At 27.9% G+C, this 16,970-nt stretch overlaps 1 protein-coding gene across 1 annotated transcript; it reads left to right on the plus strand.

The window, feature by feature from the left end:
• The first annotated feature begins 10,610 nt into the window (after nt 1-10,610).
• Nucleotides 10,611-16,547, plus strand: LOX3 (lipoxygenase 3). Its single transcript, XM_068623723.2, has 8 exons — nt 10,611-11,362; nt 11,675-11,955; nt 12,716-12,956; nt 13,092-13,415; nt 14,170-14,363; nt 14,479-14,780; nt 14,888-15,154; nt 15,535-16,547. Exons 1-8 carry the CDS (start codon nt 10,966-10,968, stop codon nt 16,289-16,291), a joined length of 2,763 nt encoding a protein of 920 aa, XP_068479824.2. The 5' UTR covers nt 10,611-10,965; the 3' UTR covers nt 16,292-16,547.
• Nucleotides 16,548-16,970: the final 423 nt, after the last annotated feature.

A 16,970-nucleotide genomic window follows, 5' to 3' on the forward strand; every position in this document is an offset into this window, starting at 1 on the left:
AATAAAAACTAAAAAAATATTAATAATGAAAAGTATATTTTTTATTTGTGATTTTCTTGTGAACTAGGAAGTAAGGTACAAAGTGGTAGGGTGGGGGTATTGTAATCCTATAAACCCACTAAAATGTGTTTAATATTTGGGAGCATATTTTGCACATGTGGGAACTTTTTGAGGGATTTTTCTGGTTATCATTCCCTCAAAGTGGCTTATAACTAAGCCACATACTTAAGTCACAAATGAATTATATCCTATATACTAAGGACCTTTATGCAAGTTCCATAAAATAGCGACATCACACGAAATCTGAAAAAAATAATATAAAAGACATAAGTGGAATAGAAAGAAATAGAGACCAACTTTTTATTTACTCTTTATATAACTATATTTTTATATTTTAGTTCATTCATTAGTTTTCTAGTAATATAAAACCAACAAGAAATAGAAACATGAAAGACAAAGTATAACAAATTGTTCATAGCATGTAAATTTTAAATATAAATAATATATCTTCCCTATCAAATCCGAATCCACTAACTTCATTCATATTTTTTAAACACTAAAAACGTCATTTTCTTCTTTCCTTTACATTTACACATGGACTTCAACTTTCCTTTCGCGAAACATTTCAATCTATTTATATTTATATTACTTACATTCTTGCTAGTAAAGAATATAACAATATTTTACTTGAAAAAAATAATTAACCATTTTCGTATTAAATTTTTAATTTAGTTATCAGATATTAAAATTGTATAAACTTATTTTTATGAATATATATTTTCACATTTCAATCTTCTTTCTACCCCTATTTCTGTTTCTTGAATGTAACATTTTTTTCTTATTTTTGCATCTTTATAGCACACATTTTTCTATCATCTAAAAATGATAGTCATAGCTCTTCAGAACAAACAAAATTACATTTGGTGGAGACTAATAGAAAGACAATAAAAACTATACAAATAATTTATATATTAAAAAAGTATTTTACTTTATAAACTTTTAGTTTGAGTATCATTTTTGTGTGATGTTATTATGTTTATCTAAAAGTAGGAGGCTTGTGTCATATTATTATATTTATTTGTTTAGTAATTTGAGTATGAGGTTTGTGTGATATTATTATGTTTATCTGTTTAGTAGCTTAAATTTGGTTGTAGGAAGTAACTAACTAATTGTTTTCGATTTTATTTATAATAAAGTTGGACTACTCTTGAAATAATTCATATTTATTTATTATTTATTTTTTTTACTAATAAAAAAACTTAAAAATAGATTTTTTCTTATGATATGTATGTCCTATATTTTAAGAAAATGTCATACACTAGGAGTGATTTGGAACTTAAGAAAGAGAGGGAAAAAGAAGAAGTGAGGAATGGTTTTAGGGAGAAGATCAGAAAAAAAAAATGTTAGAAAATCAAGAAATTTGTCCACGATTAAATTTCAACACAAGAGTAAGAATTCCGGAAATAAATCATTAGATTTTTTTCAACTATATTTCACCTTAAAACATTCTCATTTATCGATTGGGGACTTCTTTTCTAATTTTTTAAATGTAATATGTAAATCAAAAAATAATCATCGTAAATAAATAATATCAAATGAAATAATATTATAATAGAAACATTTTCTTCTGATTTCTTTCTATTTTTCTTGAAAACCATCTCCATTTTTATATTTCTCATATATTTTCTTTTTAACTTTTTCCTCCCTACAAAACGGAGTATACATGTGGCCTATGACCATAAAGTTGGTGGTGAGAACTTGACTTTTAGTTACTTTTATTAATATTGGCTTTTAGTTCTTATTTTTTATTAAGGGCTTTTCAATTTTATATTCATGCATCAGACCGTGTTAAACTTATTATATACACTGCGAATAAAAAAGTAATGTACTTATTTTATTAAATAGATTAAATTATTTAAAAATATCATACATACGTATTATAGTCAAATGCAAACATTTATTAAAGATATTATGTATTTTATGATATGAAGGGAGAACACTTTAAATATTTGTGGGGTGGTAAAAGATGTTTTCCAAATCATACAACTAACTACTCCATTGATGATAGTTTTCTCAAATTCTTAATATTATTGGAGACAAAACCTCACAACATTAAAATAATTGTTTGTCATCTTTTTAAAAAGATTAAATATATTTTTTATTCATTATAATATAATATAATACGAAAATGATTTTTTAATCTAATTCAAACTTTATATCTTTAAGATATTTATAATAAGAAATCCATTGAAATGACTTTTTATCAGTGTTTTGTTTTAAGCAATAAATGAATTTTCAGTATTAATTATATTATAATATTATAACATTGACAGTAATTTTTTTTTTTTATAAAAATTTATTTCAATAGTTTTTTTACTACAAATATTTAATATGTCTAGAATTTGAACTATAAATAAAAACTAATTACGCATGAAAGTACAAGACAAAAAATACATTTAATACAAATATCTAGAATCGAATGTGATTTTGAAAATTACATTTAAAAATAATTGTCAGTATAAGTAAAATCATTTTTTGTTATAAATTCTTTTATGTTAGACATCAATATAAAACTTGATATTTCAGTTAGACCGAAACATCAAGTAACAAAAATCTTCTAAAATATTATATATCTATAAAATGAGAATATATATATATATATATATTTAGTTTTTTTTCTTTAATTTAGTTACTATTGTAACTAATTATTTTGGTCTCTAAATATTGGTTTCTATTTTAGTTACTATTGTAACTAATTATTTTGGTCTTTAAATATTGGTTTCTATTTTATGATTTTCTTGTAGTGATAATTATTGTTTAGTGTGAAGAATAGATTGATTTTGTGATTAACTAACTTATGTTGAAGTCTCATTTACTACTTTTTAGTAGAGTTTTCAAACCATATTTTATTGATTTTAGTGGAATCTATACCTACCAAAAAGGGTGATTTATATCCAACACTTAGTGTGAAACAATCTAACTTCCGTTTCTCACTTCCCATAGTCACAATCTCTAGCTTTGAAATTTCAAAATCACTGTAGAAACTAATATTCAAGAGACTTCATATACAAGTTTACATGGTTTCGTATTTTGATCGCATTCAACACTCATAAATAAGAAGCAAATGCAGCTTTTATGTTATCAACCTTCTTTCTTTTCTTGCCAAATACGAGAGTGCTAGCTAACCATTCATTCCCATTCTATTAACTAATATAAATTTATTTTTTTATGATTAATTATTCTTTTCCCAATAATAAACTTTGCATTAACCAGCTTCAATCGACTAAGCAATTGCCATGGAATGCAAATGCTAATCAAAACAGCACTTCATTTTCCAATGCACGTTATGTATAAAAAAGGAACACTAGGGTTTCTTTTTATTAAAGCCTTGGTTGTGTTCGTTTGCATTTCAAAGTAATTCACTACTTCTTCTTCACTAATACCAAGAGAAATCTCCTCCATCAGAAAAGGATTGATATGTACGTGAAAGCTTTTTAAAACCATTTCAATGGAATCAATTCTAATCATTAGCTTTACTCAACAGTAGTTGCGTACATCAAATTAACCCTGATTACCTTTTAATCTTCTTTTTTTTTTCTTTCAAAAAAATTTGTAAAGGCATTAGTGAAGCCATGTTTTAAAAAATAGATGTTTTGTAGAAAGGCACTATTAAGAAGTAAATTTTAAATCTAACTCAACCTCATAAAATCAGCTTATATACTATGAAATGTCTTAATATCCAGTTGATGTGAGATCTCCAACACATTTTTTTTACGCTGAGACTATTAACTCGTGCGTAGGACTACACATTATTGATGGTTATCGGACTATCCATAATATACCATATTAAGAAGTGGACTTTAAGTTTAACTCAATTTATAAAATGAGATTTACACACACTTATATACTATGAAATATCTTAATCTTTAGTCAATATGTGAGATCTCTAACAAGTATAAAAATTAAATGGTGTTGGAGATCCCACATCGACTAGAGATGAGGACAATTCATTATATATAAGTTGGGGTGCAAACCTCAACCCTATGAGCCAGTTTTATGGGGTTGAGTTAGGCTTAAAGTTCACTTCGTAATAAATGGCTGATATAAACTTATCAAGGACTAACCTATGAGATTAGTTTACATAAATGATATATATTATCATTAAGTGGACCTAACTAGGTAGAAAAGTAGAATTATAATACTGATATCGTGAAGAATGAGCATTAGAAAGAGAATTAATTCTGAAATATAATATTAGAAGTATAGGGATAGTTCCTTAAAAACTAAAAAATTTGGAAAAAATATTCTTTTGATCCTTTGGCTGCTGTTGACTGCTGAAAAGAGATATAAGAAATGTTGTTCATCCTTATCCACGCAATTTCTTATTCCATGAAGAGTATTAATTATGAGATAAGAATTAGGCCAAGAAGGAGGCAAACACGAAAGTTCTTATGGAGAAAAACCTTATTTGGCTGCTCAAAAACATTACATATAGCAATGCAGTTAAATTAAATTTACTCTTTTAAATTGTAACTATTTTTTTCTGTAATTATTCGGAAATTGGGAATCACTAATGAAACTCCTGAGTTTAATTATTTTCTTATAATATTCAGTGTATGTAATTATTTTCTCCCGAATTAATTCTCAATTTTTTATCCTTTATCTTGATTTTATAGTCCAAATAGCACAAAAATTTAGAAACATATTTGAAAGTAAATATCTATTATGTTCCACAAACGCAACATCTGTTTTCTTATAATGTGTTTGCATGGAGAAATTGAAAAACAAAATTATTTTTATAGAGAATTTGCAATGTTTTATTAAAAAAAATATGTTTTGAATAATTAACAAAATTAATAGAATTACTTTTAAAATTAGATAATTTCAAATTTTATAAAAAAAAATAAAGAGTTGAAATTTTTTTATATCCTCAAATTCATATTTTTTTCCCTAATTCAATTTTAGTTAAAGTATGATGGACTTGACCAAAACCAAGACATTATTAAAATGACTACTTTTTAAGTATATACTCGTTAAAAATATTTTATTGATATTAATAAAAATTATTTTGTTGGTTTGATATTAGTTAGAAATTTCTTATTGAGAGACTACTTTTTAACTGATGTGAATTGGATTTTCTATGTGATGTTTTGTGAACAGTTTGCTATAAACTTTTTTTTTTCTAATGTACAACTAGAAAATTCCCTTCAATATTAATTAGAATTTTTTTTATGGTTGGCATAACAAAAAATAATCTTGGTTGATGTGAATCAAGATAAAAAAATTACAAATATTAAATGAAAAAAAAAACATTGACAAACTGTGATCCAAAAAGAATATAAACCAAAATCGACTAAAAACCATTATTTTTTATATTTTAAAATTATTAATCATTATTTAATATTTAAATAAATTTAATATTTTAAAATTATTTATTTAATATTTTTCTAATGTTAACTATAAAACTTCCGATCAACATTAACTATAATTATTTGTTTACTAATGTAAATTGAAGGAACTTTTGAGTCCACATTGATAAAAAAAAAGTTGGGAAAAATCTTCAGTCATCAATATCGAAAAATTAATCTAGATCTACGTCAATCTAATTATAGTCGACATAAAAAAACATAATCTCATTTAATGTTAATAAAAGAAAAATTACAAATATTAATTGAGAAAAACATTTACAAACTGTGATCCAAAATTAATATAAACCAAGATCGACTAAAAAACCATTAATTTTGATACTTTTCAATTACTAATCTTTATTTAATATTTAAATAAATTTTTGCATTCGGTCGTAATCTAAATGTTTTATCCAAACTAAAATAAAATAAAATTCACTAAATTTAAGTGATCTTAATTAAATAAATATTTTTCAAATTATTTTGAAATAGGTTTAATTTAAATTTAATATATTGAGATATGTTATAAATTATGAAATTTTCTGTATCGCAATATAAGAAATTTTCTAATGATTTCTCAAAACATCATTTCCCTTTTTGGTATTATTGAATTACAGGTTCTCAATTCTAAAAATATGTTTTAATGTTTAATCTTAAGTACAATAAAATAAGATAAATTCATATATATAAGATAAAAGTAAATAACTGTAAATTTTTTTTAATATTTTTATAATAAAATGAAAAATATTCCGTCCCATTTCCAAGAAATGAAGTGCATTGAATAAAATACAATGAAAAATATATTTAATTTCATTTTATCTTATAAAGAATGTAAATAATAAAAGAAAGCATCGTTGTACTGAATAAAATAATTTATTTATTTATTTCAAACTTTAGATATATGTGTTTGAATTACAGTGGGAGTCAAAATCACAGTGACACTATATACAACAAGAAGCAGCTTTGTTTTGCTCTAAATCCAACCTAATAAATTAATTTTGACAAAAAGCCAAACCAAACATGCCACATGTTTCATTCATAATTTTGAAATAATAAATTTAAATTAGTTTAAGAACAATGTATTAAAAAATATATTTTTGAACCCTTGTATTAAAACAATAGTAGAATTCCATATATTTAAATAATAGAAGGTAGTGCGTAATCTGCTACACACCATTACTACGTACAGTAATAAGCACTATAAATAAATAATGTAGGAATAGAGCTAATAACTTTATTAAATAAAGATTTAATTATAATTAAAACTTTTGTCGTTGTGAACATTAATTTAGTTTGCGTCACGTTTTTTTTTAGTTTTCTGTGTATTATCGAGTTAAATAAATTAGTATTCTTCTTATACCAAATGTGTATGTCTTTTTTTTTTACTTGTTGTTTACCTGTCTTATTATTGTTACCGTGACTATCCAAAGTAATGACCTTAACATTTTTTACCATTATACAAATATACTTTATAAAACCAATTTAACCCAAAAAAAAATTAAATAACTTATGTTTCTATTGAAAATTAGTCCAATAGTACAATTTGGTGAGAATTAGATATTTACTTGGAATTGATCAGGTGTGAAATGGAAGTTCTACTTGAAAATGATTATGTAAGGTTTAAGTTAATAAAAGCACATAAACAATAAATTCTTAATGAAAGAAGTAGATATATGTCAATTCTGTGGATATTTATAAGTGTTATTATAAGTGAATTGTTATGAGTTAATTATAAAACCGTTATTCATTGTATCATAAATAGCTATTTCATTATTTAAGATTTATTAATTAGATTATCTAGATCATTAATGTTGTGTTTGGATTGAGGAGTGAATTTGTGAAGATGAGAGAGTGTGAATTTGTGAGGATGCTTGTTTGGATTGAGGGATAATAAAGTGAATTTGTGAGAATGATTTGTTTTATGTTTACAAATTTATTCTTGTCATTAAAAAAATATTTGAGTAATGAATTATAATTTTTTTTAAATTTGAATTAATTATTTTTTTTAATATATAATATTCATAATTATTTATATTTTTTAATAAAAAATTAAAATATATAATAGAAACTATTTTTATATTAAATTGAAATAATTTTTTTAAATATAATAAAATTTATGAAAATAAAATTTATTATTATATTTATTTATTATTTTATATAACTAATATATGTTTTTGTTGATATTATAATTTTTTTATTATAATTAGATGTTTTTATTAATAATATAATTAAATATTTTTTAAATTATTAAATAAATTGTTTTAGGATTGAAATTAATTTCAGAATGGAAGTTTAACTTTTTTAAATTTAAGGAATGAACTTTTAATGTATAAAAAATGTGTGTGAATAATATTTGTTACATGTTGATGATTTGACTGCTAAAGAAAGAGGTGATAGAGAAGAGACCCTCCACTCCCAGCTGCTACAAATACTGAAACACCTAAATATGCTAGGCTGCCATATTCAATTAACTAATTCATGAAAATAGTATAATCCAGTCAAAAAGGATTAAAATTCAATTAAGGCTAAAATAGATTAAAAGTGGAAATTTTAATTAAATATTAAAGAAAAATAGAAATATATTTATTCTTAATTTTAGTCAATTTGAAATCTTTAACACACTCCTCACATCTCATGCGTGAAACAACATATTATAGATGATTCGATAACGGGATCCGATAGCAAGTGACACAATAAACTCAATAAATATTCGTTATGATAAGTTTTAAATGACTCTATACGAAGTGGATTTTAAATCTAATTCAACTCCATAAAACTGATTCATCGAGATGAAATTTACACCCAATTGTGTATTTTGGTCAGCCACTGAATTCAAGATTTGATCACTGTTTTGCCATTTTGCAGACATGAGCCCGAATGAAGCACGGTGGCAACGTGAAATCAAACATAAACCAGCTTTCCGTGTTGTTTCTCAAAAACCGCGTTTTTTTTACTTTGAAAAGTGGAAACCAATATTCCTCTCTTCTCACTCTGACCCACTGCACAACCCATTTATTTTAAGCCTTTAAATATCATATTCCACTATTTTTAGCTCAAATTATTTTTTATTTTAATACAAATTTTGAATCTCATGCTAATTGTACTAAACAGGAATAAATATTTGTTCAATTTTTTATACTTGATAAACAATTTTTTAATATAAATTAAAATATTCCATATTAATTAATTATTTGTCACGTATAAAAATTAGTAAACATTTATTTTAATAATTTTTTATTATAATAAATATCAAAAAATTTAAAATTTGAATTAGAAACAATAATTAATTATACAGTGGAGCACAAAAATTATATTTTTTATCTGAAGTCAAAAATAATGATCACAACCACTAAGTCCATGCAGCATAGATGTTTCTGGAGCCAACAGCAAATAAATTAATTAGGTTAGATGAAGTATTACAGCAATTAACTAATTTAAAAAATCTCACATTCTTAATAAATTTTCCAATAAAAAAGTTATTCAATTCAATTCAGTGTTTAAAATAATTTTTATTTTAATTAAATTATTACATTGTTTCACTTTATTGTTACCGTTACTTTTGTCTTCTTTTCATTTTAACTTTTTATTTTATTTTCAGTGTTCTAAGTTTTTGGTCATTTTTTTTTTCTCTCTTTAAAAATAAGTTCATGAATAATTGAAAAAAAATGAAGAAGAAAGAAAAAATTCAATAAAAATAAATGATGATAAAATTAAAATATTAAAACTTAATAAAGTATTTTTTAATTAATTAAAAATATATAAATTTTTAAGTCATGTTAAATTTTTTTAAAATTAAAAATGGTAAGCTAGCTGCATGCATAATAGAATGTTTTGTGTTGACAACTATCAAAGTGAAATTCTAAATTAGATTTAGGAATAGTATATATGTTACTTTATTTAAATTTTATCCAAAAACAAGTTTCTGATTGTTTTAAGGTATTCTAAAATATTTTTTAGAATATAGTATATTTAGCCTATTAGATATTGTTAATCTCTAAAAATAATAATTTTTGTATGAAAAATATCTTTTACATTTTAAAATTATAAATTTATACGTTCTGTTTTTTTTATTATATATTAATTAGAGGATTAATGACCATCATTGGTTTGAATAGATTTGAGATTGAATTCTTTATAAAGATTTTGATTTTCAGTCATGAGTGGAGAAAAATATGGTTTGTTTTTTTTTTTAATTAAAAATATCCAGTTTCTTAGTAGACAAAATCAATAGAAAACTAATACAAATATTATAGGACATATAGTATATTTTTAAAATATTTGATAAACAATATACCATTTCGATCATTTTCATAAGAAATAAAGGACAGTATTTTGATAATTCTTTTATATCGTCATTTATTTATTATAAAAGGCCAGGATATCATTTTAATATATTAAAATACAATGTTGTTTATTTATTTTTCAATAATTACTTTAACATACCTGGTAAAGTTGTAAAAATCAAAATTCTAAAATATACATTAAATTATATTTTAATTCTCTAAATTTTCTTTTGCAAACTGTCGACTCTCTAAAAGTATTTAACTTTTTATACTCTAAAAGTTTCAAATAAGCTCTTTCACTGCGTATAGTCGTATATTCAAAGTAACAAAAGTGAGTATCTTTTCTTCATTTTAAACAAATACATGTAAATTACAATTTTATAAAAAAAAATTGATTTGATAATTTATTAATACTTACATATTAATTTTTTTTAAATTAGTCCTTAATTATTATAAATTTAAACCATCACCATTAGATACGCAACATTTACTATTATAACTGATTTCTTTTTTCACATATACATTTATTATCATTATTATTATTATTATTATTATTTAACTCTTGTTTTTTTCTCATAAAATAACTTGTTTTCATGTCTTTTATAAACTCCCAACATACTTCTTCTTTTCAATTTCTTTTCTTATTCAAATTTTATTCGTTTATTTTTCTATTATTTTTTTTTCTTTATGTAATCTGACATTTTTGATTAATAATCCGTCATCCATGACTCATATATCTAATCTAAAAATCTAAAAATAAGTGGTACAATTGAGACATATTATAATCAAATATAGTTTTTCTAACAATTATTTATAAAAACATAGATTTAAGGTTAATAAATATATGATAATTTAGAATAAAAGCATTTTATTATTTTCGCAATATGGACCAAATAATTAAATACTTGAATGTGGTTGAAATTTGGTGATGATGAGCACCATTTTTAGTAAAAGAAACTAAATACTCGAAGGAAGGTGAAAATAATAAGCGTGTATAATTAGAGAAGATGATGAAGGAAAAGAAAAAGAGAGAAGAAAAAAAATGTGGACGGTGAAGTGAGATTCATGTTTGCACCATTATTTAATCTTCCTTCTCCTTCTCTGCACTGTGTATAAAAGAAATCATAGCCAGCTATTTCCATTTCAACCGACACGCCACTACCCTTCTCTCACAAGTCTGTTTCAGTTCTTGCAAAGAGAGCAAAATCACCCTTGTGGAGAGAGAACACACACAAACAAGAAAAAAACTCCAAAGAGGGTGAAGAATTAGAACAAACATGACCCTTACAAAACAAATCATGGGTTCTTCATTGCTAGAGAGGTCCTTGTTTGTTCCCTCTTCCCCTTCATCACTTCTCAACCAAACTCGCTTTTTAGTTCCTTTGGAGAGCAAGAGAGTTGTGAGGGTGAGGAAGGCTGCAAAGTTTCCTGTGGCAGCTATAAGTGAGGATTTGGTGAAGAGCTCTTCTTCTTCTTCTTCTTCACCATCATCTTCTTCCACTTCTTCTGTGTCTGCAGAGAAGCCAGTGAAATTCAAGGTTAGAGCTGTGATCACAGTGAGGAACAAGATCAAAGAAGATTTCAAAGAGACCATTGTCAAGCATATTGATGCTCTGACTGACAGGATTGGAAGGAATGTTGTCTTTGAACTTGTTAGCACTGAGATTGATCCAAGTAAGAATTTCCTTATGCTGCTCAGCTGTCTCTCACAAAAACTACTTCATTTCTTTCCAAAACGATCATCTCAACCTACCCAGTACCATAAATGTTTAAGATTTCTTTCAAAAGTCATTTTTTTTCCCTCCCCTTCTTAAAAAGTTCCTTTTTTTGGTATACTTCAATCCTCTGCACACAAATCGCCTAAATAATTCTTACTATCTACATGAAACTAAATCTTAATTATTTTTTGAAATAATCTACTTGAAATTACTTGTTGAGGGAGGCTGTGAGCTGAATGAATCCTTTGGTGCTTTTTTTGTCTTGTAGAGACCAAAGCTGCAAAGAAGAGTAATGAAGCAGTGCTGAAGGATTGGTCAAAGAAATCCAATCTTAAGGTAGAGAGAGTTAATTACACAGCTGAATTCATAGTTGACTCTAACTTTGGAGAGCCAGGAGCTATTACTGTGACAAACAAACACCAGAAAGAGTTATTCTTGGAAAGCATAACCATTGAAGGATTTGCCAATGGACCAGTTCATTTCCCCTGCAATTCTTGGGTACAGGCAAGAAAAGATCATCCTGGAAAGAGGATTTTTTTTTCCAACAAGGTAATCTAATCTTCCCTTATTTTTTTATTTTATTTTTATTAAATTATCATTATTTATTTTATTTTATTTTATTTTCCTGTCTAAATAGCAGTGCCAGGTAAGGTTAGTATTCATTCTGTACACCAATGAGACGACAGTGTTTGTTTTCTGTTTTTATTTCAGTCTGGAAAATAAAAGTCAAAGCAATATTTATTTTTGTTTGAAGAATCTTGAAAAGGGCATAAAAGTAGAAAACTCATTCTATTACCTTGAAAAGAACAGATTTAATTTATTATTTCAATGGCAATGGCTATTAGTGCGTGATGTTTTAGTTTCCTCAAGAAAAGAAAAAGCTGTTCCATTAACATTAAAGTGGGAAAACCATTGAGTGATTCCTGTGCGGTTTTGCATGAGCTAAATATCTTCGAATTGACCCATCGATTGCTACATCAATCCAATTGGTAACATCCACTATGTGCTTTGTGATTAGTATGTATTATTTATTCTACTTCCTCCTTTTTATCTGATGGTTTACATATTTTCTAATTACATTTCAATTGATCTTTTACAGTGTCACTGCATAATTAAATAATCTTTTGAGAAATTTATTGAAGAAAACTAGTTAATGTTTTACAGTGTCAGTATAACAGTGATCATAGTAGTGAATTAAAAAGATAAAAGAGGCAGTATATTATTTTTAACAAAGTTACAATAATAATTATCTGTTAACTTTGTTCTTTTTCCTAAGATTTGTTCTCTCTTGTGTGATTTATTTGAACAGCCTTATTTACCTGGTGATACGCCTGCTGGGCTTAGATTATTGAGGGAGAAAGAGCTGAAAAATCTCAGAGGTGATGGCAAAGGAGTGAGAAACTTATCTGACAGAATATATGATTATGATATATACAATGATTTGGGAAATCCAGATAAAGGAATTGAATATGCCAGACAAAATCTTGGAGGATCAGATATGTATCCATACCCAAGAAGGTGTCGTACAGGCCGTGAACCCAGCGACACAGGTAATAGAAATAAATTAAAGTTCTGGTGTGTCCCCCAAAAAGTTATTACTATTTATCTATTTTAAGTAGATGTAAAAATTTGAAATTTTTTCTGGTTTATACATGTAACTAAGGTTATTTGATTGCATGATGCAGATATGTATGCAGAGAGTCGTGTGGAGAAGCCACTGCCTATGTATGTGCCAAGAGATGAACGTTTTGAGGAGTCGAAGCAGAACACATTTACTGTGAAGAGGCTGAAGGCAGTGCTGCATAACTTGATCCCTGGTCTTAAGGCTAGTCTTTCTGCTAGCAACCAAGACTTCAATGAATTCTCAGATGTCGATGGCCTTTACAGTGAAGGGTTGCTCATAAAGTTGGGGTTGCAAGATGACATGTTGAAAAAAATCCCTTTTGTCAGCAAGATCCAAGAGTCCAGCCAGGGACTTCTTAAATATGACACCCCTAAGATTATTTCCAGTGAGTAAATTACTTTTGCTTTATGTTTTCCTTCTACTAAAATTTGGTTACACCACTCAATTCTGTGTGCTGATTTCAGCAGCGAATCTCTAATAATTATTATTGCCTTTATGCCAGAATGATTTTGAAGATAAATTATTTGGCTCCTCTTTTTGAACTTTCAACAACAAGTGAAATATGTCGGAATCCGACACTAATTAAAGAGAACCACTTTTTTTTCTTTCCTGTGGGGTTAGTTTGTATCTGTGCATGTTTTGTTTTGCTTAAATTACTTTTTCTGATGAAAGGCTTTCAGGGTATGATCCTGAAGCAACATGTGATAAGTTAATCCAAACACAAATCTAGTGGTGAGGTTCGATAAGAATTGGATTTTAGTACTGTTGCTTTGCCCTATAAACTTTTCATATAGCATGACCAAGAATATGGTAAAAAATCACTGTGAAGTGGACCACTAGACCGTGCCATTTGGCTTTTAATGTTCGTCAGTTGATTTTTACCAAAGAAAAGTTTGTCAGTTCAATTCAAACACAGATAGGTTGTTCGTTATCCGTGTGCGCTTTTCGGGCAACTAGTTAATAGTTATCATTATATGAAGAAATAAAGATTGTAGGCAAAAGCTGCATCAAATTGTTATTTTAAATATTTAACATGTGGGTGCAGTATTTTATGGTTGTTAACATTATTTTAAACACAACTTGATTATTGGTGTCTCTGCTACTTTTTGTTAAACTAATCTCACGTGCCTGACGTGCAGAGGACAAATTTGCATGGTTGCGAGATGACGAATTTGCCCGTCAAGCAATTGCAGGAGTTAACCCTGTTAGCATTGAGAAGCTTAAAGTTTTTCCACCAGTTAGCAAACTAGACCCTCAAATTTATGGCCCCCAAGAGTCTGCTCTGAAAGAAGAACATATTTTGACTCAACTCAATGGCATGACAGTCCAAGAGGTAGCATCAATGAATGCCTCTCACAAATTTTAATTTCTAACCATACTCCTGTTCATTCAAATTCAATGCTTCTTCACCCACTTGAACTTAAATATTAGTTTTGTTAATTATGCAGGCAATAAATGAAAACAAGCTGTTTATTGTTGACTATCATGATATCTACCTTCCTTTCCTAGAAGGGATCAACGCACTTGATGGTAGGAAATCATATGCCACACGCACCATCTTTTTCTCCACACCACGTGGTACTCTCAAGCCTGTGGCCATAGAACTCAGCCTTCCTTTTGCTGGACCTAGTTCTAGATCAAAGCGTGTGGTTACACCTCCTGTTGATGCAACTACTAACTGGATGTGGATGCTTGCAAAGGCACATGTTTGCTCCAATGATGCTGGGGTGCACCAACTTGTTAACCACTGGTATGCAAAACACCCACAAAACAAAACAAGTACTATAAAATGATTAGTAGTTAGTAACATGTTAACTAGTTCATTGATTTTTGTTTTGTGTGTTGATATGTGTATAGGTTACGCACACATGCAAACTTGGAACCATTTATATTGGCAGCTCATAGGCAATTGAGTGCCATGCATCCAATTTACAAGTTATTGGATCCCCACATGAGGTATACTTTGGAGATCAATGCCTTGGCTAGACAGAGTTTAATCAATGCTGATGGAATCATAGAAAATTGCTTCACTCCTGGTCGTTATGCCATGGAGATTAGCTCTGCTGCTTACAAGAACTTTTGGCGTTTTGACATGGATAGCCTCCCTGCAGATCTCATACGCAGGTAATTTACTAAATATCTTAGATTTTTTTATGTTACTGTTTACAAATTGACTTTAAATGATAGAGACCCAACCTAACTTATACGGCAAATAGTAAACGGTCGGTGTTCTTTGTACATGGTTTAAGAAATAAAAATACAACCTTTTTTTTTTAAATGGTCTCTAACCATATAATAATTTCTCTAACTCTACTCTAATGCTCTTAGGATACTTCTTGCCAGAACCCAACTGATTAAATGTCTAAGATCCTTAGTTACTTTTTACCTTTACTTTTTGGAAAAGTGGCCAAATTTTTTTTCTTATGGTGTTATGATGCTTGCATTTTTTGGGGCATGAAAAATTCAATCAGATCTAAAGAAGATATTGTACTGTGACATTGCAGGGGAATGGCAGTACCTGACCCAACACAACCACATGGTCTAAAGCTCACATTGGAAGACTACCCTTATGCAGCTGATGGAATACTTATCTGGTCCGCCATAGAAGACTGGGTTCGCACCTATGTGAACCACTATTACCCTCATTCAAGCCTCATATGCAACGACAAAGAGCTACAAGCTTGGTACTCCGAGTCAATCAATGTGGGTCATGCTGATCTTAGGCATGAAAGTTGGTGGCCTACTTTGAACAATAGTGAGGATCTTGTCTCCATCCTTTCCATATTGATTTGGAATGCATCTGCACAACATGCTGCTCTTAACTTTGGCCAATACCCTTATGGTGGCTATGTGCCTAATCGTCCACCACTTACCAGAAGATTAATACCTGAAGAGGGTGATCCAGAATATGCAAGTTTCCTTGCTGACCCCCAAAAATACTATCTGAATGCATTGCCTAGCTTGTTGCAGGCCACAAAGTTTATGGCTGTGGTTGACACACTCTCCACTCACTCACCTGATGAGGAGTACTTAGGGGACAGGCAACAACCTTCGATTTGGTCTGGTGATGCTGAGATCATTGAGGCGTTTTATGATTTCTCTGCAAAGATTAGACAGATAGAGAAGGTGATTGATAGCAGGAACCTTGATAAGACTCTAAGGAACCGTTGTGGTGCAGGGGTGTTGCCTTATGAGTTACTTGCTCCTAGCTCTGAATCTGGTGTTACATGCAGAGGGGTACCTAATAGTGTGTCTACATAACCATCCTAAACTAGTAAATAAGGGACTCACTTCCCACATTTTGATAAGCATTTATATATGGTTGCCTTACTACTTACTACTTACTACTATGGTCAGTGACTGAATGGATGCCCATTTTGTACCTACATTTAATAAATTGTTGTAGTATATATATAATATATTGTAACCTAGGACTGTATAGTCTGTATATCAAAATGAGTTCGGTGGTGTTGGAGGATGTGTCACTGTCTATAAAATTATTATCACCATTTCTAGACTTCTACTCTTCTTTGCTTTGTTATGCACCTTTTGCTTTTAGTACGCAAATATTTCAAAAATCTGATATTCCTTACCCTTATCTGCTACTGATACAGGAATCTATCCGTATCCATGCAAATTAAAACAGAAGACGGCTTCTTCCTCCACTTTCATATATTTTTTTTTTCATTCCATATGACAAAATATTTTTTTATTCTTGTAACATCTCGATAGATATATTTTGAATTACATAATCGGAAAGTTAATATCAAATTTAAAAATAATTTACAGAATCCAAAAATATATTTATAAAAATGGTATTTTAGATTATGTAATCTGGAAACTAATCACACATAAAAAAAAATTTTAAATTATATAATTCTAATTATGAATTTGGAAAAAAACTTATATACAAAAATTTCTGGAAGTGGAGGTGAAAAAA

The sequence above is a fragment of the Phaseolus vulgaris genome, chromosome 10 (genome assembly GCF_051622355.1).
Source record: "Phaseolus vulgaris cultivar YP4 chromosome 10, ASM5162235v1, whole genome shotgun sequence".
Taxonomy (NCBI): domain Eukaryota; kingdom Viridiplantae; phylum Streptophyta; class Magnoliopsida; order Fabales; family Fabaceae; genus Phaseolus; species Phaseolus vulgaris.

Bases quoted from the DNA above. Each gene is read 5' to 3' on its own strand.
- LOX3 (XM_068623723.2), top strand. From the start codon at position 10,966: ATGACCCTTACAAAACAAATCATGGGTTCTTCATTGCTAGAGAGGTCC. The intron at 11,363-11,674 runs GTAAGAATTTCC...TTTGTCTTGTAG, and splicing joins TAGCACTGAGATTGATCCAA to AGACCAAAGCTGCAAAGAAG. The intron at 13,416-14,169 runs GTGAGTAAATTA...CCTGACGTGCAG, and splicing joins CACCCCTAAGATTATTTCCA to AGGACAAATTTGCATGGTTG.